This window comes from Aspergillus glaucus, assembly GCF_001890805.1.
Source record: "Aspergillus glaucus CBS 516.65 unplaced genomic scaffold ASPGLscaffold_22, whole genome shotgun sequence".
Taxonomy (NCBI): domain Eukaryota; kingdom Fungi; phylum Ascomycota; class Eurotiomycetes; order Eurotiales; family Aspergillaceae; genus Aspergillus; species Aspergillus glaucus.
Window position 1 is genome coordinate 87,698 of NW_019170474.1, and position 20,703 is coordinate 108,400.

Below are 20,703 nucleotides of genomic sequence, written 5' to 3' on the forward strand. Positions count from 1 at the left end.
TATTGCTTGTATGGCATCTTTTGGCATGTTGGCAATGTTTGTCTGGTCGTTGAGCCGTCACATTGGCTCCCAGGTCATGAAGGCATCTATGGCAATGAGTGTGCTGATGCTCTTGAGTCTTGTGAGTCTTGCAAAAGAAGCTGCTAATTCCCCAGCACCCAATGGCATGGAAGAGCTCACTCTCATGGCTAGCACTCAAAGAATCCTCTGCATAGAAGCAGCAAATGCATGGAAGACTGAGTGGGCTGCTTCCCCCCATGGGAACTCCGTCCATTGTTTATGGAAAGAACCCTCAAAAGCGCCAATGCAGCTATATCAAGGCCTTCAGAGAGCTGCTACATCAGTCCTCATTCAAATGCAAACTGGGAAGATTGCACTGGCCAGTTACCTTGGTACCTTCAAGGCTATGGAATCAACTGAATGCTCCTGTGGATGTGGCCTCCAAGACATATGCCATGTTCTCCTCCACTGTACCAACCAGGCAGGACCCTGGATGCACCATCTTACACAGGGATCAAGGCAGGAGCTGGATTACCAGGCCTACCTAACACAGCCAGACCTGGTACCAAAAGCAGTGCACTTCATGCTTGAGACAGGCCTCCTAGGCCAGTTTCAAACTCTACCAACCACATACTGAGTCACAACAACAGACTTGGGGCAACCGGCAGCATAGCGCAGCCAAGGTTACGCGCTTGCAGAAGTAGGGAAGGAAACAAGATAGTATCCAACAAGCCCATGGATCCTCATGGCCATGGGAACAGCGGCATGAAAACCAGCAGCACAGGATATACAACACGCAGAATGAGATATCAGGATATGTGTATAAAGGCAACGATGTACATAGCGACTACCATTACAGCGGCTTACCCGGCTGCCCCGCAGGACCTGCCGTCACTTGGCCTATAGGGCTGACAGATGCGTGTATGAATAATAATAATAATAATAATAATAATACGGCGGCTTTTTTTGGCGGAGGACCGTCGCCAGCCAGCAATCATTGGTATGGCCGTGGTGACGGCGCTCTCGTTCCTCATCGGTCTTATTCGATTACATGCCCGTTTTATTTATTTATTTATTCATTCATTCTCGCGTCTGTCAGCCGAAAGGCCGATTAGCGGCAGGTCCCTATAGAGTAGCCGGGGAAAGCTACGGTTTAAATATAAACAGCCCCGGCGAAGCACCCTAGACCTGACTTGGGAGTGCCGGGGGCAATCAAGTAAGATATGGCGTATGTCCTGATTATATGCCCGTGAGTACCTGATTCACGAATTGGGATGGGACAGTATTATAATCATGCTTGCGCAGGAAACCAGTACTTCCATCCCGCGCAATGTCTCTCACAAAAGTTAACATCCACGATAGCCGGTCAGTTTTGTGGTGTTGGCGCTCTCAATCATGGTCGTCCATTATGGCTCAGGCCAACATCTTGCAGCATTGATGAGCAATCCGGAAACTCTGGTCCACACGTATAAATGGCTTGTTTGGTGCTCAACTCGTTTACATCTTCAACCTCTGGCTCTGTCAAATCTCAGGTTTGGCCCTTTTTGCCCGCCTCAATCCAATGCCGCGATTTATCCTATATCGTCTTTGTTAATAGCGTAGGTATTTTTTAGTTCCAGAACCGCGACACCCACGCTCGGGGGCCCCACGAGTAAATGACCAGAGAATATCGAACCTACTCTTCTTCCCAACAGTAACATTGCTGTTACAATAAATTTCCTTCATGCCTGGCGGGAAAAGCTTCGACAAGGCGAGGTTCACGAGGTTGAGTAGCTGGAGTGTGGTTATTCTGGTTATGCCGGCATTGGTGACGATCAGATGGGTGTCTTCCAGCTCTGGTATGTCCTTATCAGGGATGTTGGTTGCCGTTCTGATCCTTTGCTGGGATAGAAGTGCCAGGCCATTGGCTGACTCGCGGAGAAAAAGGGCAGGAGGTCTCTGTGTGTAGGTTGTTCCGGAGCTAACGCTCACTGAACGATAAAATTCAGCCGGGGGGTTTAGAATATCGACATGCGGTAGTTGTTCGTCGAAGGATGCATTGATGTTGGACATGACTGGGATTAATGGGGAATGACGGCCTCAATAAGAGGGATGAGTTCAGTGATTGGGCAATCGCAGTGTAGTAGTAGGAAGGCTTCGATTCCAAGGAGAGCTGATCGTCGAGTGATGGGAGACAAATGGAGGAAGACCAAAGAATCGTGAGACTTCTGCTCGTCTAAGCAAACATTCAAGCAGCAGGGAGCAGGGCAACGTTCTGGTGCCAAGAGTTCGACTGGCCGCACTTGCTGGTGTCCCAGTACTGTTACATGAAAGCAGTATCCGGTTGAGGTCAGCACTTTATGGTCGGGACTTTGCAGCGAGGAATGACATTTTGTCGAAGCTTGGTGCGTTATCAGTGTTTATGCTGATTGGATCCGAATCCGTATAGAACTCTGACGCGAGGCTTTTAAGTTTGAGCTGGCTTTACTATACGATTCAAAATGTCCGCTGTCTCATTTGGCATGTTACGTCCACCAATTTTGTGGCTAGGAATTGATTGGAATTGGGAGTTGGCCGCCCATGCAGATAATAATATTTCACTGCTTGTTGCTTGTTTGCAAAATAAAATAAAATAAACAATATCCGGATAGTCCTCCTATCCATGATCCGAGCCCGCCCCAATTCAGCATTGTCATTTTTGCTCTTTCCAACCTGCCTTGTACATATTGTGACCGTTTTTGGGCTTCAAACACTCTGTATTTCCTGTGAAAATACTCACAAATAATTACATTGGATTTGGAGTAGACAGTTAAGAAAAGTCTGCAGATGATGGATTCAGCCATGGCTCAGTCCATAGGTCTGTTATTTCTGCGTCGGGTGCATAAAGGGGAGAGAGATCCAAAGGCATCTCAAATGGAAACTCGGTATCAAGTACTACAGAAGACTGGCCACCCAAAATAGAATCGTATTGGTTTGCCTAAGAAGAGGGATTATTGATGATATGTCACCGAAGGCGAGATTTAGGGATATCCATACCATTGATTCCATTTCCAGGGTCCGTGGTGTCGAGCCGAACGTGGCTTGTTGGGTCTCTTGGCTGGACAATAAATGTAAAATCCTGTGAAGCAACATTTAAAACCCCGTATTAATAATGGTATATCTTCCACATACCCTGGTGTCTCTGATGGATCACTGGAAACGATCCTATTTAAAACATTGCGTACTTCCGGGCTAGGGTGAATTTCGGATCCGTGGTCATCGCAGACCAAAAGATTGGAAAGATCCTCAAACAGCCGCAGGAACGGTGCAACAGCAGGCAGTACCCGTGTGTATACGGCCAATGCACTTAAACAGGCACTGATAGCCTGGTGAGCGCACCTAGGTGTCAAAGCCGTCGGCTTTATTGCTAGACACTGTAATAGAGTAATACCACAATAAAAGCAATGGTACACTGTGATACGGTCTGGGGGTATCTGAGGGTTTAGGCTCAGTACCTTTGCACTCTGGGAAAGAATTAGCAAAATGTTTCCCAGAAAAGACCAGTCACTTACTTGGCATGCGTCGGCCGCGAACTCAACACACAAGCGTATTAAATCGGAATCAATTACATTTCCCATCAAGATAGGGCGAATCAAGAGCAGAACAGCCTGTAAGTATGTTGCTTGTACCCGGTCAGGGTTTTGTTGAGGGAAGCATCTCGAATCTTGTTTCCGTGGTGCTTGCTGTTTCCATTGATCTAGCTCAGAGAGAAGTCTTTCAACATCGCTCAATGAGGGAGTTTGGGCGTGCGGCCCCGTGAAATTCGTTCTGAATCTTTGTCAACTCTATACACAACAATGCTTGGGTGGGTCTCACAGTATCTTCGACCTGATACGGTATACCTGTAAATGGTGTAAAGCAGCGGTCATCTGGTTCAAAGATTAATGAGATCCTTGAATTGTGTCAAGAGAATTACCGTCGTGATTATTCCATCTTCATGACTAGGGCCTCCAGCTGCCTGCCTCAATTGAAGCTCTCGAATCTTCTGTTGATCCTTACAGGCGTCGTCGATGTCAATGGGCGTCTCAAATATTGTTAGCAGTAATCATACGATTTGAAAGGCTGACCACGCACCTCAACATCGATGTCTGAGTCACTAATTCCAAACGGAAGTTTGGACAAGATAGAGAAAGATCTATGGATTTCACGTTAAAAATGCCCATCATGCAAGGGGGAGTAGGGTTTGTAGTCCGAACCGATCAAAACAATATGCACACCAAAAAAATCGTTTTCGAAGTTCGATAGTGTACGGATCTAAATTTGGCGCCACTGGAGAGCTCGTAACCTTGCGGTGATATCTGAGTTTGATACACAACCGCAGAGCAAGCCCAACTAGATGCCTAGCCCACTCATGAGCAGGTTGAAATATCAAATAACATATGATGTGACGAACCAGATTGGAGTTTCTGTTGGGGCTCGGAAGTAGTACTGTACTAGAGAGAGGAGAGCTTGCACTGTTACCATGTCCTGTAAAGCCATGACAGCCGGGAGGTAAAGGCGGGCGCGAGCAAAATATGCCTATGACATTCAGAGACAGCTTCTCCCTCTTACACCACCAGGTACTTACCTCTGTTGAATTCTCTGGGTCTGGGACCAAGCGGGCCCCAATAGCATAGACTATCCAGATAAAAAAGGCTCCTGCTAGAATGTGAGTTGTGTTGGGTAGATACAAGTTAAAAGCTCTTATTTACCTATTTGTGAGCTGACTGGGCCTTCAGTGGAAATGTAGGCGATTACACCCCGATCTCGGTGCCATTCACGCAGCTGGGTCCAGTCGATGATGCAGTAACGTGCTTGGGTATATAAATAAACCGTACCCAGTAACGTCCTAGCTCTGTTGCTGGATGGGAGGGCAGGAAGGGCCTCTCCTTCCAAACCCGGATCAAATGCGCGGCCATGTACCATGTCAAGGATAGTGACGTTAGAAATTGATGTTTGTGGCTCATTTGGGAGCCCAAATAGTGTCCCTTGTAATTGCACCCGCTCTCTTGAACACTGGCTGGATGCGGTTTCTCTAGAATCCTGGCTGGCTGTCAGTGGAGCTTTTCATGGATGAAAATTCTCTGTATGATGGAATGGAAAAGTCACATTGTTCTGGGGCAAATTGCCTTGTCCAGAGAGCTGTTCACCTTGACAGGATCCGTCCATGACCGCCCCACTTGGTTGATCCAGGTGGGTTAGAGCAGGTGTTTCCCTTTCATGAACCAGTTGTTCAGAACAAGTCGTATCAGGAGTAAGACTTGATTGAGTTCTTTTCATATACTGTTGAGAAGTCCTTGCTCGTAACTGCGTTTCTAAGGTTTGTACTCGTGCTTCTAGGGTCGCAACATATCTGTGCAATACAATTAACAGTGACCTAGATAAATGCATGGGGGAAGTTACGCATGGCCCCTTAGAACACCATCCGGAGGAGCATCAAACAAACATTCTGCAGCACACGTCAGCTATACCTCCGCTAGAAAAGGATTCAGTGTTTTACCGGAAGAAGCCCTGGAACAAGCGACGCATTTACTATCCATATCTTAGTGGAACACTCCCACTCCTGAAAGAGATATAGCTCTGCTTACCTGTGGCTATTCTCGCTGTTGTAATGGCATTTGATCTTTCTCCGTTTGCAACGTTGACCTTGGACCAGCAAGTTAATTGAAGTCCTCCGGGTCTGGGTAAGTAGTGGATACCCACAAGCATTAGTGCTCCGCCGGTGGATACCAGCATTGATGTGCCGAGCTTGGGTTTGATTTGACAGACTCGCTTTCCGGGCTGAAATTGGCCGCTCAATAGAAGTTGATCCCTTCATTTTGTCTCGAGGTATTGTACGACATGGGATTCTGTTGAAATAAAGACCTCGAGGACGTCGCGTTCAAGTCAGGTGATCGGAGAAGCTGTCAACCTGTCAAGAATCACAAAGATACGATCATTCGTCTAAAGAGAGCCGTGAGGAAAACGTTGTTCAGGAATAGAGCGACAAGAGGTTGAAATAAGGATTCATTGAAAGATCGATTGTTGGCGATTTGGCCCGAGGAGAGATAGGAGAGATAAAAGAGATAGGAGACAAAACCAGAACCTGGGATAACTTAGAGAAATTTTCTATTATATAATCAGTTGCCCTGCATCTCACTATATTTTAAATACTGCAAGAATTGTTTAAATATAATTAGAGGTATCCTCTCTGTGGTTTCCTCCACCCTTGCCAAATACCAAGTCTCCCTTATGCCGATAGGTTTTTGGAATCAAGTTTCACGAATTACTGTCCATCTTGAGACATCCTTCTGATCATATAAGATGGGCGTGAATGATACGTGGGAAATAGATGGCTAATCTAATAACTTGGTGGCTGAACGGAATTGCCGTTACCCCGCAATATCAATGCTCAAACGTGGGGTAATGAGAGAACGGTGGAGTGATACACCTAATCGGGCTCGACTAGGAGGCAAAACGAAGCGAGATATATTGAGCCATATGCAGCTATATCTCTATATAAGGCGATCATATATCTAAGAAGAAAAGGAAGAAAAAGGAGCGGATATCTGGAAATCCGAGATTTCTGGATGACTTAGCGTGATATGCCGATAACTAACTAGTTAGGTGCTGGATATAAAGACAGGAGGCTCAACGAGCGCTGAACCTAGAAAGGAAATGCCGTATTCTATCTCTAACATATGTCATGTACAATAAGGTTCGGCATTGACATCTCTTAACACCGAAATTACCATTATAGCTCCCTCGCAAAACAGTATGCTACTCTAACATAGAAGCTACCACTTCTCCCATTGCATTCTCATTTGGTATTAGGATCAGAACATAAAACTAGTGGAATCCAAATTAATAACTGTTGACTTCCGTGTATGAACGATTTGGATGATAGAACCTTACCCAATCCGAACAGATGCATGAGGTGATTAGCATGGCCAACGCACACATTATTTATACACGTCTCATTTTCATTCCTTATCTATCACCTCATATTTCCGTAATGATGGGCTCCAGAATGACTATATGTAGCCCTCTTTGTCAATTGCTCAATAGTTTTCTCAATCAGAGTTCTTCTCTATTCACTTCGAATAGCGCCTAAAACATCGTACTGTGCAATTGTAGTTGACAATAAATTAAGAATGGCTTAACAGGGTTCAGGTAATACGAAAGATTATATCAAATAGCGCAAAGGTTAGAAATAGTCAAAATTCTTGATAGCTATCAATCGACACAAAATGCGAGAGGTGGTTGCGCTCCATGTAGCAACTAATGAGACACAACGTGCTTTTGTCCCTCAATTGACTCTTTCTGAGCGGACATCGTCGTTGGAAATGGTTCTTCTTTGCTCTCGTCCCTAGCATTCCAAGTTAGTCACAGTTTACATGGAAAATTATGGAAGATACCTTACGACTTCTGACTCAAATCCTGGCCCTCCAGAACTAAGTGACTTTGTCGGAGCGTGGATCGCCTGCCGAAGACTTGCCATGGCCCATTAAAAATGCGGTCAATCTCTTCCACGGAGAGCCCTGCGATCTCTGGTACCAGGAGGTATACGTATAGAAGAGCAACCGAGCACCAAGCTGCGAAGAAAATAAATGCGCCCCAGTTATTGGTTCGCGATAAAAGTGACGGCAAGGCAAATGTCATGGCATAATGAAATAGCCAGTGAAAAGTCTGTGACAGTGCGGCGCCAAATGATCGGATTCGGTTGGGCCACAACTCCCCACCAAAGACGTATGGGAGAGTGAGAAGACCTGTGCACAGATGTTAATCGTGATATTATCCATAGACTCCGGTTCTCCTGGGGACTCACCAATGGTATATCCAAAGGAGTGGATGAATATTGATGCAAGAGCTGCCTCACTTGCACCATAAGAGACGGGACCATCCTGTTGGACCTTGATGTATACCGCAAGATATATGTCGGAAATCATTTGAAGAGCTACGCCAACGAAAAGCGAGTTCCGGCGTCCCAAAGCATCGATGAAGAAAAAAGACGCGAATAAACTGAAGAAAAATTTTGAGAGCGTGTACATGCCATTGAGAAATAGGTTTCGAGTGGAGTTTCCGGCCAGGCCAACGATCTCCAGGATGGGAATGAAGTAATTCGTAACAGAGTTTCCACCTGACAGTTGTGGAAGTGCGTACAAGATGAGGGCTTGCTGTAAACGGCGTAAGTTTGATAGCACTGTAAATGTCTCTCTTGCAATGCTGATGATTTTAGATGGAGAATGGTCATCAACTTCACAAGCCTCGGTTTCTGACTGGAGGGACTCTTTTATACTTCGGAGTTCTTGTTGTACCCGAGGATGGTCGAATGGCAAACATCGAAGCCTGATAAGAGTTTTAACAGCCCCCTGATCTTGGTGAGATAGAAATAGCCACCGAGGTGATTCACAGAGGAAGAAACTTGCGACAATCCATAGAAACATGAACACACAAGGAGCGAACCATACAACCTGATATTGTAATCGACTTGTTGCAATGTGCAGTTCTACACCATACACGCAAAAGGTAGCGACCATCAGGGCTATGCCCATGCAAACAGAGTACCATGCTGCAAGTAGCCCACGTATCTCGGCCGGGGCTAATTCGACTATGGAAATGGGGCCTGTGACACTCAAGGCGCCAATTCCTAAGCCAGAGATGATTCGAGACGCGTACAGTGCCGGTGATCCAGGACTAAAAGTAGCAACGAGTTGCCCAATGATCCAAACGGTGGTATAGAGACGGAAGGACCAAAGACGTCCGATACGATCATTTATGAAGAATGATAGGGCGGCCCCGACTGCGTCGCCAATGTACACGAGAGAGACGAAATTTCTGGTCGAGCTGGCACCAGATTCAGAGCTGATACCGAACTGTTCCTGGAAGCATAATAGAGCAGGTAACGTCGACGCCGATCCCTGATCCCATGCTGTGGGCCATCGTCAATGAGATTATAATACGCAGTCGAAGCTGAAATTGACTTACTCAAAGGGATGGCGGCTGTCGCGTACATCATGCACGAGAAAAGCAGACTGCGACTGAGGATAAGCTGGCGCGGTGCAGATTTGATCTTTCTGCTATACTCCGCCAGCATACTCCTCCTGAAAATGCCCTTGAGACCCATTCTCGACACTCAATACATAAGCATTGGCTTTAGGTGCTTTTGTTTTGTTTACGGGAGGAAATGGACCCTTCATAAGGCCAGGTATATCTGTCACAACTCAGGTGAAAGCAACCCGAATGCTTTTTTATATCCGCTTGCGAGAACGCGGATGCGGGGATGTCAAAGTGATAATGAACCAACATTTCGGCAAATCCGAAATTTCGGGTCACTTTATGGTATTCCGTAGATAGCAAGCCATCTGGCTCTATTGGGTGGAACTAGCTTATCATAAAGCCGAGGGGGGTTGAAATACAGAGTAGATGAATGGATTCGGGTCGGTCTTATCAGGAGAGTAACGGAAATGCCGCCGTCTTCTGCTGTCCAGTTTACCTATCGAGGGGCATTCCAAAAGGCCCAGAACATCCAGGTATAATGATAAATTTGTAATCTTGAGCATTCTACATATCATACACGTACGCGAAACAAGTAGCAGTCGATATCTTTAGATTGTTTGCCCTGTACGAAGCGCTCTGGAAGTTGCCACGGAAGTGCCGCGCCCCTCTTAGTCTAAATACAGCATTTGATTTCGGCAATTCCGTTGCGTCTCGTGAAATTTAAAAGACGCCAGTCGAAGGGACTGTTGTAAGTTCACTTCTATCTCTCATAGCCGTTCGAGCCACGGGTTTCCGATCTTTACGTCATCTCCGCTTGTATCTCAGTCTCGCCCCCTCAAAACAGCAAAATGAGCACCTCTGAATCTCGTGTGATCATCGTCGGTGGTGGTGTGTTTGGGTTGAGCACCGCTCTCTGGCTCGCCCGGGATGGCTACAGAAATGTCACTATATTCGACCGTTGCAGCTTCGACAAGAACTACTACAATCCCGCAGACGGATGTGACGGTGCGTCCGCCGACATCAACAAGATCTTTCGAGCAACATACGGGTCACAGGAACAGTATGTACATTATTCAAGAAATGCGTCCTAGGATACGCGTTAACCGCGCTTTTAGTTCACAAGACCTTGCTCTGGAAGCCAGAGACATCTGGCTTGAGTGGAATCGGTCCATTAAAGAGAGCCTTCCGTCAGACCTCCCACGCCCGCTGACTCCTGAAGATGAGTTACTCACTCTCTGTGGTGTCTACCACCTGGCCGATGGTCCAGACTTGGTAGGTCGCTATGTGGAAAACTTGCGCGCAATGGAGGAGTCAGCACCTAGCTTTCGCAATCTGCAGTTCATCAAGGTACGCGTAGGCAAGATCGCCCGAAAACTATCCATGTTTGTTTTAACATTGGTTATAGGATAATGGTAGTGATGAGGAACGTGTCAAGACATTGGGCCCAGAGTGGGCCAGAAAATACCATCTTTTTGACAAATTCAGAGATGGTGCCACTAACGGATTTCTCGACGCGGGCTCCGGAATCACTCTAGCGGACAAGGTGAAGTTAAGAGAATTATCTTGTTGACATACGCTGACTCGTCTGAGTTAGGCCTGTGTATATGCCCGGCATCTGTGCGAACAAGCCGGAGTCAAATTCATTTTGGGACGGCCTCAGGGTGAACTTCAGCATTTGATAATCGAGGGATACGGTTCTGGCAAGCGGGTGACAGGCATCCGAACATGCGATGGTTTGAGTCACTCGGCTGATATTGTAATTGTCGCCTGTGAGTGCAGCCCTCATGGCCGAGGAACATCATTCTAATAGTGAAACTCAGGTGGTGCTTGGTCATCATCCGTTGTTCCAGAATCCCATCGTTCCGTCGAAGCCACAATGGGAACAATTATGTTTATCGACATCCCAAGTGATAGGAAAGATCTCAGAGAAAGGTTTCACCCGGATAACTTTCCCGTCTGGCGGTTTATACAGGGCGACGGGGACGGGTAAGAATTGTTTCTTATCGAAGTTGGCCTCCAGTTAACCGGCATATTAGGTCATACGAAGGTGGTGGCTTTCCTATTACTAAGGAAGGTAGACTGAAATTTGGATTCCGCGCTCGAAAGGTATCCCTGAAGTTCATTCTTTTTTGAAATTTTGCTAACTTTGTCTGCAAAAGTTTACCAATTTCCAAGATCATCCCACGCAAGACAATTTGTACGTTGCTTGACCAGGTACCAAGTCGAGCTTTGTACAGAACGCCTGCTAACCATCATTCTGAGTATTTTTAGGCGCATCTCAACCCCTCAAACAAAATATAGCCCAGAGCCGATCAATACTGTACCTCTGTACGGCCTCGAACTCATGAAGCAAGTTATCGGTGGATTGCTTCCCGAGTTAACTAAGATCGGTTTCACCGACAGCCGGGTTTGTTCTCCCAATGCTTAGGTGCAGAATGCCTTACTGACATACACTCAAGTTGTGTTGGTACACGGACAGCATCGATAACGAAGTAAGTACCGCATGGCAGCATACCAGTACACATCATCCAATGCTAACTCATGGTAGTTCGTGGTTGACTATGTACCCGGGTACTCTGACTCACTTTTCATCTGTTCTGGTGGCTCGTAAGTACTGGATATGCGCTGTATGAGCCGTTCCTAATCTCAGCGCTATAGTGGTCATGGCTTTAAATTTCTTCCAGTCCTTGGAAAAGTTGGTCCTATATCATCCCCAGCAGACAAAGAATAGGCTGACCTCAATCTACTTGCAGTATGTTAAAAACCAGTTAGAGAGAGTCCCTGATCGATTCACCTCTCTTTGGAAGTGGCGCACCGTTGAGGAAGGCAAACAATGCAACGGACTCGAGGAAGGGGAAGCCGGTCCTCGTGAGATGTCAAAACTGAGAATGGCGAAGCGTAAGTATTCAAAGTCTTTCTTTGGAGATTGCGTTAACGATAAGGTACAGCCCAAGACTTCCAATTCCCAATCAAAAATTCCTCCACGCTTTCAGACCATCTGCAGCAGCTTACTTTGGGGCCAAAGACCAAATCGCACCTGTAACTCGCAAACATAACGAGCTAGCATCAGAATAAAAGCTTCAACAGTTAGCACATTTGATTCCATTTGATCTTCTCCTATCAGCTTACACCCAACAGAATAGCCCAAAATTAGTTTGTTCAGGTAGTTTGCAGTATGTTTATTTTATAGACCTTCCTGGGAGGCATATTTATTCTCCGTGCCACGGAGAGTGGACGCTCGCTAGTTGTATAGCATGTTTGATTGCTTTGGCTTGTTTGGCTTTGGGCTCGAACCCCTCAACACACACTAGATAGCCCAGCACAGGCAGGCCCTGCCTGCTTCCTTTCTTTATATTAGTATTCCGTCAGATAGTCTACCAATAGATTCCTACTACACGAGACCATCATACCCCACTTGTATATTTGTACTTGGGCTTCGTCTAGTCGTAAGTTGGTAAGAATGATCATTGAGCAAAACCTTGTGCTCATTCCAAATCGCGTGGCTATTCCGAGCCAGTGTTAAATCATGTGTCTTGTAAAATAACGGACCGTTTTAGGACTGCAAATAAATCATAAATTATGTAGTACTCTGACATGTATTTCTGGCCAGGGTGTATTCTAGAGAAGTACCAAAAGATTTACCAGTTGGGCAAATGACTCATGATGGGGTCTGTTATGGAACTAAGTTACTGGCAGTCTTATTATCTGACTGAGATCCACGCCGAAACCCTTTATACAGGATCAGGAATGAATGGAGTCAACAATGAGCAGGTTCAGAAATGAACACAATCAAGAATGAACCACAAAACTAAGCTCACCCATATGTTGATTTAATTACTGTGGCCTCTCTTATCCTCTGGAAGATTTTACTGGCATTGACAATGCTTCAAAGAAGGGACCAGGATCAAAAGATGAAAAGATTGCATGAAGAAATAGTGATGACTACAACATGTGAAAGTCAAGCGGACAATAAGCAATATGAAGCGGATTTCAACTCCGTGTACACGCTCTCGAGATAACCCGGCTTAGTGCATTTCATGAGCGAATTTCGTTTGATTTGGCAGCCAGTTCCAAATGTGTGTAGTTCATTTGCATTTCCTCAATTGTGGCTAGTGCATGGGCGATCTGTTCTATGGTTTGGTCAGAACTAGTATGCCTGGACGACATTAAATGACAAAACTCTTGGCCGTTAAGGGCCATGGACTTTAGGCACTGGAGATCAAAATCTTTGGCAAGGGATGATGGCCCCTGAGGCGTACGGACCACAGAAAGAAAATGCTCCCAGATCTCCCGGCAGTAGTCCTTTGTCAGATTTTCATACTTGACTTTTAGGTGAATTCGGCTCAGGATTGCCTCGTCGAAATCGAGCGCCCGGTTCAGACGAGGTAATTGTGCGTGCCGTAGTGAGAGGAACGACACTCCATGAAGATGTCTGCTTCGCCCAAAAGTAGGACGCCGTTAAAATACTTTACAATCCTGAAATTCGTCTTTTACCAGCTGATATATCTCGTTAGTGTGGCTGCTGTTAAAATAAACCTTTTTTTTTTTTTTTTTTTTTTTTTTTTTTTTTTTTTTTTTTTTACAGAGTATCGATATTATATGAGGGAGATGAAAATTAATACAATGCGTGCCATCCGTGTACAAGAGGAGAAGAATTAATTGCTCCAGTTCCTTTTAGATGAATTTACCGAACACGGCTTCTGTGGTATCTAGGACGAATATAATTGATTTAATTTAAAGTACACACATACCTCTAAAGACATGGTCAGCACGATACGCCGTGCATTTAAACATCCAAATTATCTACAGCATTAACTATGCTGTTCTGGACTATCCGAAAAGCTAAGTGTAACCTTAGCAGAGATCTCCTATATGGTCTGAAGGTTAAACGATCTGATATGATACCTCTTTTCAGCAGTAAGCTGTTCACAATTACTTTTATCTATTATATCATATATTATATTACATTCTTCTTACATAGTAATCACATACGACCATAGGGTGTGGAGAACAGGGCTTCCCGTCCGCTCAGCCGTACTTAAGCCACACGCCGGCCGGTTAGTAGTTGGGTGGGTGACCACCAGCGAATCCCGGCTGTTGTATGTTTTTGTTTTTGCCGCGAGCGAAGTGAGCCTTTTCTTTTTCTTCGGAGTAAATTGAGCGGCTTTTTTTCTCTATGTTTTGGGGTGTGAGGGGAATGTACGATCTCTCGGTCCTCGGGGTATGTATCTACAAAGTTCAATTGAGTATTCCGATAGTAACAAGCCCTTCTTTTTACTGCGGTCCTATCCTGATGTTTGAAGAGTAATTTATTTATTATGCTACTATGCCGAGGCAGACCTTAGTTATAACAAGACATGTCACATAGCAGTTGGACGAAGGCCTTAAAAAGACACACGCCAACGTCGAATTAAGTTAAACGTCCACATTCCCTCACATCCCCAATCAGCACATACAACAACCAGTCTCTAGTAATAGAGAGGGTTCTCTGGATCAGTAAAATCAAAAATAACAGTAGAGTGAGGCTTAGCACCACCACGATCCGGGAACTCCTTGCTGAAGTCAATAGTCCGGTTGAAGCTCAAGCTTCCATCATCGTTGATATCAATGTACAGCGCATTGAAATCAGCAGGCGTATTGATTATGCCAATATCTCCGGTCTGCACAAAGTAGTCCGTGACGACGAGGTGCTTCTGGTCCGGCGTGACTTTGATGTAGTGCGGGCCAACTGTGGGCTGGTCCTCATCGGGGTCATCGAGACGCTTGACGTTGCTTAGGTCACTGATGTCGAGAGCGGCGATGTGGTTTCCGGTGGTCAGAGTGAGATAGATGAAGCGGCCGTCTTGGGTGATGTCGGTGCTGTAGGATTTGGTAAGTCGAGGTTCTGTGAGATGGTACAAAGGGGGCTTACTAAATAGCGACGGTGTCGCGAGCCTTGGGACCAAGGTCGTAGAGCAGCTCTGCTGTACCCTGGTTTCCATTGGCGTCCTTGCGGAGGGGATAGATGATCCACACCTGTCCAAGGTGGACAGCAGTAGCGAGAGCAGCGGAGTCAGGGTTTCCAGGAATGAATTTGACATCTTGGATACCGCCTCCCTAAATTTTATATTAGCATGGATTCAGAAACAAGACGAGTGAATTAGTGAATAAACTTACATCAGGAATGGTAATAGTGTTAAGAATCTTCTTTGTGTCAAGATCCCACAGACGAAGCGTGTCAGCATGCCGAACCCCAGGACTGGGCTTCAAGATACTGATCGGCTCCACAAAGTCCGAGGTAAGAATGAGCTTCTTGTCCCAGTCAATGCTCAGTCCGTGAGGAGAGTGTTGGTCGCCAAGAATGTTAAGGGTGCTCTCCACGTCCTCGGGCCACTCATGGATAATGTCAAAGTTCTCATCGGTCTCGATCAGACGGCCGGGGGCGGTACCCAGTGCAGAGCCCATGTAGGTTATGTAGAACCCTCCGTCAGGCTTCGCACGGATCTCGTCTGCGATGGAAGCGAGAAGGGCACGGTTGCTCTTCTTGAACTTGGGGCGGTAGGGGTTGGACGTGTCGAAGTAGAAGGCAGTATCCTAGTTGCAATAAGAGAGAGTGCTTTGAAAGAAGTATAGAAGTGTATATTTACCTGGGTCTTAAGCAGGGACAGCAGTCCACCGCCAACCAGTGTCTTGCCATCAAGAGAAGAACCAAGATGGTGGGGATCGTTGCCACTGGATGGGACATCAGTCACCCAGAGGAGCGTGCCGAAGGTGTCCTATTATCTGTTAGATTGTTGTTCGACTTCAATATGAATATGGCTGAATACTTACATCGTCAAGACTGTATGTCGCAAGGAAGTCTATGCAATACTGTCAGCTTTGCGCGTAAGAGATATGGGATCTGAGTAAAGTAAACACACCCTTATGCTCCTTATCACCCGAACCAGTCCAGAAGTAACCGATCTTCTTGGGCTTGATGTCACTCGGCGTAAACGGAGGACTCTCAAGCGGAGGAGTCGGAACTTGCAAGATTGGCAAAGGAGGTGCATTCTTGGTCAGGACCTCAGTGACACCCGGAATTCTGGGAATAAGAGGGGGAAGGGAGAGACATTCCCCCAGGATAGCCAGAGACGCGAGAGGCACGAGAGCGGACTTCATCTTGGTCTTTGCTTGATGACGACAGGCTTGATGCTGAGCAGATTTGAGCGGGTTTTCCTCGGCTTATATAGTCGTTCGATTCTCCAGCTGGCTGTTTCCCGAGAAGGTCTTCTTTTCCCCCTTTCTCTCTAGCACTCGGGGACCATCCCCGTCAAGCACGCAAGAAAGTCACATATCATCCATACTGCAAGAGAAACTTCAATATCACAAGACGACTTTGGCCGGATGGATTGCGACACCAATGACAGGAACATGAGAGAGGTAGGGAGAGAGAGGGAGAGAGAAAGCTCTTTCCGTATCAGGAATACAGAAGAATGAGGATAGTCCAAATTTCTACGCTAGGTACAGAGCCAAGTCCGACTAAAATCAACAAATGCCTTGACCGGTCGAATCCGATTATTTGCGTGATTGATGATAAAGAATCTCGCCGGGATTCGAGGTCCTTCAGAGCCCTAGGACGAACCCAAACGATGGTGCTAATGCATCCCGGGTAACAACTGCACACGGGGTTTGCTCTTCATCCGCTCGGTCCGCGGTACCTGGTCCCCGGTGCTGTCGGAATAGATTCATCTCATTGGCCCAGGCAATGGTAGCTGTCTGATATCATCAATGATTTACGGCTATCCGACATGGCAGTAATAGTTGGTCACAATATTCCCAAGGAATTTACTCTAAATTTGCCAAGACCGCCAGGCACAAATTACCCTATACCCAGGGCTCGCACTCGAGGCCCTAATCAAAGCTTAATTCAGTTCCCCGTGCACTCGGACTCATGCCAAGTATCGTGTTCGGGATTTACCAATGTAGATCAGGGTCGTGCCAAGAACAAACATGTCAATTGAGAGCGGATGATGCGAGTTTTCCGCCCGATGTCAACATTTCCTCTCCAACAAGCACCTGCATCGACAATGGAGTTACCCGATTGGGTAGATTTCAACACTATGCCAAGGATGTTGTTATACTCATATCCATTTCGCTTGAATCTGATTTTCAATCGGCGACCTCGAAGCGACCTCGTGGTGAATTATCAAGGAGAAAAGTCGCAACACGAGGCGGAGATGTTGTGATAAACCCTTTTTGTTCAATGTCGGTCGATCCTTTTCCAGCAGACAGGTATGGAAATTAAAGACATACTCCGGAGTATATAGATAGAGGGTTGGAAGTTCTTTAGGGAAATAAGCCACCCCTGCTCTGTTCAAGAATACAAGTCTTCTTCGTCAAATTCTCACCATGAGGTCGCAAAGCTTTGCGCTGGTCGGACTCTTTCTCTCGTCTGTCCTTGCATCTCCTGCTGCCTCCAAGAATGACCAGCCAATCAACGGACAGGGCAAAGGAGCTCCTATTCTAGGTAGAGTATTCTCATCATGTTGGAATTAATATTTGCTAATTGCGCCCTTATTAGGCGGAACCAATAGAGCCCTGGATCTTCAGAACCCTGACCACCTCCGTACCCCGAGCACCGACAATGGCTTCGTTCCCAACGTCAAATGGAGTTTTTCCGATTCCCAGACAAGACTTTTTCCAGGTGGCTGGTCTAGAGAGCAGGTCATTCAGGACCTTCCTCAAAGCCATGACATCTCTGGAGCTCAGCAGCATCTGAAGAAGGGTGCTATTCGGGAGCTGCATTGGCATAGAGTGGTAAGTTGTCTGAATTGCCAATTGAATACGGGGGATAATAACATGGGAATAGGCTGAATGGGGTTTTGTTTACAACGGATCCCTTCTCCTGACTGGAGTTGACGAGAATGGTGCTTTCACTACCGAAAAGCTCAATACGGGGGATATCTGGTACTTCCCCAAGGGTGTTGCTCATAACGTCCAAGGTCTGGAAGATGAGAACGAATACCTTCTCGCCTTCGATGATGGCGACTTTGAGAAAATCGGGTATGTTCATATACCCCAACCGATCCCAACATCTACTAACTAACTGCAAAGAACTACGTTCATGGTCGACGACTGGATTGCCCACACCCCCCGAGACATCCTCGCAAAGAATTTCGGCGTCGACCCCTCCGTCTTTGACAAGACTCCATCAAAGTTCCCTTATATCCTCAACGGTACTGTCAGCGATGATCTCAAAGAGGAACCGGTGGGCACTTTGAAGGGCAACAGCTCATATGTTTACCACACATACGATCATCCCTCAGAGCCTGTCCCTGGACAAGGTGGTACTCTCCGGAAGATTGACTCTACCAACTTCCCTATCTCGACTACGATTGCTGCTGCCCTCGTGGAGCTTGAGCCTAAGGGTCTTCGCGAGCTTCACTGGCATCCTAATGTGAGCTTGCTCTATCAACCTTCTTAGTGAAACGAATGACTAATAAATTTACCTACAGGCTGAGGAATGGTTGTACTTCCACCAAGGAAATGCCCGCGCAACTGTTTTCATTGGCGACTCTAAAGCCCGCACCTTCGACTTCACCGCTGGTGACACTGGAGTCTTCCCCGATAACAGCGGTCACTATATCGAAAACACATCTGACACGGAGAAGGTGGTTTATCTCGAGCTCTACAAGAGTGACCGCGTGGCCGATATTTCGTTGGCACAGTGGCTCGCCCTTACCCCCGCTGACACCGTGGCCAATGTCCTGAAGGTGGACATCGAAGTTGTCAAGCAGATCAAGAAGGAGAAGCAGGTTATTGTCAGGGGTTGAATGCGTTTTGTTTTGTCCTATGCAAAATGATACGGTCGAGAGTGGTTGTCCAGTCCCATGAGCTGGGATTGGTCTATGTTTATTTTCACATAGGAAATGGCTGTCATGTCATTTAATTTCTTTAATCATTTAAGACACTAATGCAAGTAATAAGATACTCTGTTGTAAAACAGACTTATGCATTTTTATTCGTTCCTTATTTGTGTACATAACTCCAACCCCAGTGCTAGTCACCTGATTATGGTGACGTTAGGTTGGTAGATGGTATTCACTTTTCCTAATGCACTTCATACTTTTCCCCGAGGTCAGCAATTAATACAGCAAAAATGTCTACAAACAAGAACCCGGAAGAAGATATTCTCCAATTTTTACCTTCAAACACAAGTCGTTATCCGTATGAGGGATTGCAGGATTTCTGGTCTCATATTGCCCTTGAACAAGAGAATTTTCACAATAACAAAACCGGAAAATGCAGCCAATATGTCTTATTTACTAATGTCACCGATCAAGCATTCACTCGAGACTTTGACATATCCAAACATAAACCAAGTTGGCGCCTCTTCGATTTTTACTACCCATACACCCAGCTCCTTGTTATCAGAATGGTTACGTCTAAGGACCATGAGCGGACACATACGGCTCTTGCCAATCTGTTGATTGGGAAGTTAGCCGCTATGAACGAAACGAACTTGTCTTTGGATTGGACCGGATCCGCGGACATCGAAACACCCTCACGGACAAAAAGAGCGGACCAGGAATTTGCACCCCGAAACCGTCCTCCTGATAGATCCGAACTGTGGCCAACCTTGGTCATGGACGCTGGATTTTCAGAATCGAAGCCGAAACTTGAGTCAGACGCGGACTGGTGGATCAAGGCATCACAAGGCGACGTCAGAACGGCACTCACGATCTCTGTGCACCGAAAGACACCAGAAATTGTTATAGAAAAGTGGGAGCCGATTTGCACTTTACAAAATAGCACCAGGGCCCAATTTGAACCAATTCTTCGAAAACACCTGGTAGTTTCGAACCAGAAGGGACAGACGGAAGCTGTCGTGATCAGCGGCCCGCTTGTTTTGTCGTTTAGGGACCTCTTCCTTCGAGACGCAGGTCGCGGCGAAAAAGAAGAAATAGAGTTCAGTGACACTGATATCAGAACGATGGCCCAGATGGTCTGGGAGAAGCAGAAATTTTGATTCCTGTCCCCCTTTTTTCTTCGCCGGTGCACCTCTCTACAGCACACAAAAGGTGTTCCAAAGCTTTCCTGGTTTTTTCGTCCTGCATCGGAATTTTTTGAAGCCGTATGTTATTAGATCCACCTATCTCCCGAAACATCATATACTAATGGTGATGTAACACTCTTGTACTCCAGGTTAATTTCGCCCGGAAAGACGCTCAGTCTCACCCCCATATTCTCCGTTCCTGGACCTAGTTCTAGAACAATTGGCTTTTCACCGGCCACGGACACAGAAACTAGCTGGTCCAGGATGGAGGCAAAAATCCAAAGCCGGAATCCGGAAACATCAGGCGATAAGCTCAGGTGAACGGACTGGTCGGCTGTGAGAACCCTTGCAATAACCTGAATATCGGTGTACGCCACAGGTACTATCGTAATCTCTGACTGTATGAAAGCAAAGACATCGGCATACAAGTACTGTAGTTGGACTGATGGGTTCACAATCTTCGATTCATCGAGATAGACATCCAGCTCGATAACAGTGTTCTATGGTATCTCAGCAATTGCCTGGCCCGTCTGGAGAAAGATTGATCCTTCCTCACCTGCTTTAATCTTCGTTCTTGCCTCAATGTAATGGTTTTTACTATCTCACTTTGTGAAAACTCCCGCCACTCGGCCGGGGTGCTGGGCTGGGAAGGGATATCGCTCATTTTCAGTCCAAGAAACGGCTGGTTCAATGGCAGTTGATGTGTTTTCTTT

General features: G+C 46.4%; 9 protein-coding genes across 9 annotated transcripts; 3 read left to right on the top strand and 6 right to left on the bottom strand.

Moving 5' to 3' along the window:
- Positions 1-1,393: 1,393 nt before the first annotated feature.
- Positions 1,394-2,052, bottom strand: ASPGLDRAFT_38681 (uncharacterized protein; the record flags this gene model as incomplete). Its single annotated transcript, XM_022544978.1, has 2 exons — positions 1,394-1,518; positions 1,680-2,052. 2 exons carry the CDS (start codon positions 2,050-2,052, stop codon positions 1,394-1,396), a joined length of 498 nt encoding a protein of 165 aa, XP_022397366.1.
- Positions 2,053-2,546: 494 nt separating this feature from the next.
- ASPGLDRAFT_51083 (uncharacterized protein) lies at positions 2,547-6,016 on the bottom strand. The gene is made up of 16 exons (XM_022547453.1): positions 5,701-6,016; positions 5,586-5,643; positions 5,498-5,529; positions 5,401-5,446; positions 5,107-5,350; positions 4,710-5,040; positions 4,586-4,656; positions 4,412-4,536; positions 4,215-4,358; positions 4,093-4,153; positions 3,935-4,042; positions 3,835-3,887; positions 3,531-3,786; positions 3,151-3,482; positions 3,016-3,097; positions 2,547-2,956 (listed from the first exon to the last, which is right to left on the bottom strand). The coding sequence occupies exons 1-16, from the start codon at positions 5,813-5,815 to the stop codon at positions 2,789-2,791; spliced, it is 2,226 nt and encodes a 741-aa protein (XP_022397367.1). The 5' UTR covers positions 5,816-6,016; the 3' UTR covers positions 2,547-2,788.
- A 1,133-nt stretch (positions 6,017-7,149) lies between these two features.
- On the bottom strand, positions 7,150-9,222 carry ASPGLDRAFT_178270 (uncharacterized protein). The gene is made up of 4 exons (XM_022542920.1): positions 8,965-9,222; positions 7,805-8,908; positions 7,400-7,745; positions 7,150-7,345 (listed from the first exon to the last, which is right to left on the bottom strand). Exons 1-4 carry the CDS (start codon positions 9,101-9,103, stop codon positions 7,258-7,260), a joined length of 1,677 nt encoding a protein of 558 aa, XP_022397368.1. The 5' UTR covers positions 9,104-9,222; the 3' UTR covers positions 7,150-7,257.
- A 385-nt stretch (positions 9,223-9,607) lies between these two features.
- ASPGLDRAFT_178274 (NAD(P)/FAD-dependent oxidoreductase) lies at positions 9,608-12,141 on the top strand. Its single transcript, XM_022542921.1, has 13 exons — positions 9,608-10,036; positions 10,092-10,323; positions 10,382-10,519; positions 10,571-10,745; positions 10,797-10,962; positions 11,013-11,082; positions 11,136-11,173; positions 11,248-11,383; positions 11,436-11,468; positions 11,525-11,583; positions 11,635-11,671; positions 11,730-11,874; positions 11,925-12,141. Exons 1-13 carry the CDS (start codon positions 9,825-9,827, stop codon positions 12,017-12,019), a joined length of 1,536 nt encoding a protein of 511 aa, XP_022397369.1. The 5' UTR covers positions 9,608-9,824; the 3' UTR covers positions 12,020-12,141.
- An 870-nt stretch (positions 12,142-13,011) lies between these two features.
- Positions 13,012-13,353, bottom strand: ASPGLDRAFT_134094 (uncharacterized protein; the record flags this gene model as incomplete). The annotated part of the gene is made up of 1 exon (XM_022541265.1): positions 13,012-13,353. A coding segment is annotated over one exon (342 nt), but the record flags the coding sequence as incomplete, so codon positions are not given.
- A 1,091-nt stretch (positions 13,354-14,444) lies between these two features.
- On the bottom strand, positions 14,445-16,113 carry ASPGLDRAFT_134026 (uncharacterized protein; the record flags this gene model as incomplete). Its single annotated transcript, XM_022541262.1, has 6 exons — positions 14,445-14,835; positions 14,888-15,072; positions 15,133-15,549; positions 15,603-15,731; positions 15,787-15,815; positions 15,876-16,113. 6 exons carry the CDS (start codon positions 16,111-16,113, stop codon positions 14,445-14,447), a joined length of 1,389 nt encoding a protein of 462 aa, XP_022397371.1.
- Positions 16,114-17,343: 1,230 nt separating this feature from the next.
- ASPGLDRAFT_38685 (uncharacterized protein) lies at positions 17,344-18,767 on the top strand (the record flags this gene model as incomplete). The annotated part of the gene is made up of 5 exons (XM_022544979.1): positions 17,344-17,461; positions 17,516-17,751; positions 17,804-17,997; positions 18,049-18,391; positions 18,450-18,767. 5 exons carry the CDS (start codon positions 17,344-17,346, stop codon positions 18,765-18,767), a joined length of 1,209 nt encoding a protein of 402 aa, XP_022397372.1.
- Positions 18,768-18,961: 194 nt separating this feature from the next.
- On the top strand, positions 18,962-20,336 carry ASPGLDRAFT_820625 (uncharacterized protein). The gene is made up of 2 exons (XM_022550148.1): positions 18,962-20,068; positions 20,140-20,336. Exon 1 carries the CDS (start codon positions 19,094-19,096, stop codon positions 19,961-19,963), a length of 870 nt encoding a protein of 289 aa, XP_022397373.1. The 5' UTR covers positions 18,962-19,093; the 3' UTR covers positions 19,964-20,068; positions 20,140-20,336.
- On the bottom strand, positions 19,816-20,654 carry ASPGLDRAFT_1501427 (uncharacterized protein; the record flags this gene model as incomplete). The annotated part of the gene is made up of 2 exons (XM_022542112.1): positions 19,816-20,490; positions 20,547-20,654. 2 exons carry the CDS (start codon positions 20,652-20,654, stop codon positions 20,077-20,079), a joined length of 522 nt encoding a protein of 173 aa, XP_022397374.1. The 3' UTR covers positions 19,816-20,076.
- Between the last annotated feature and the right edge of the window lie 49 nt (positions 20,655-20,703).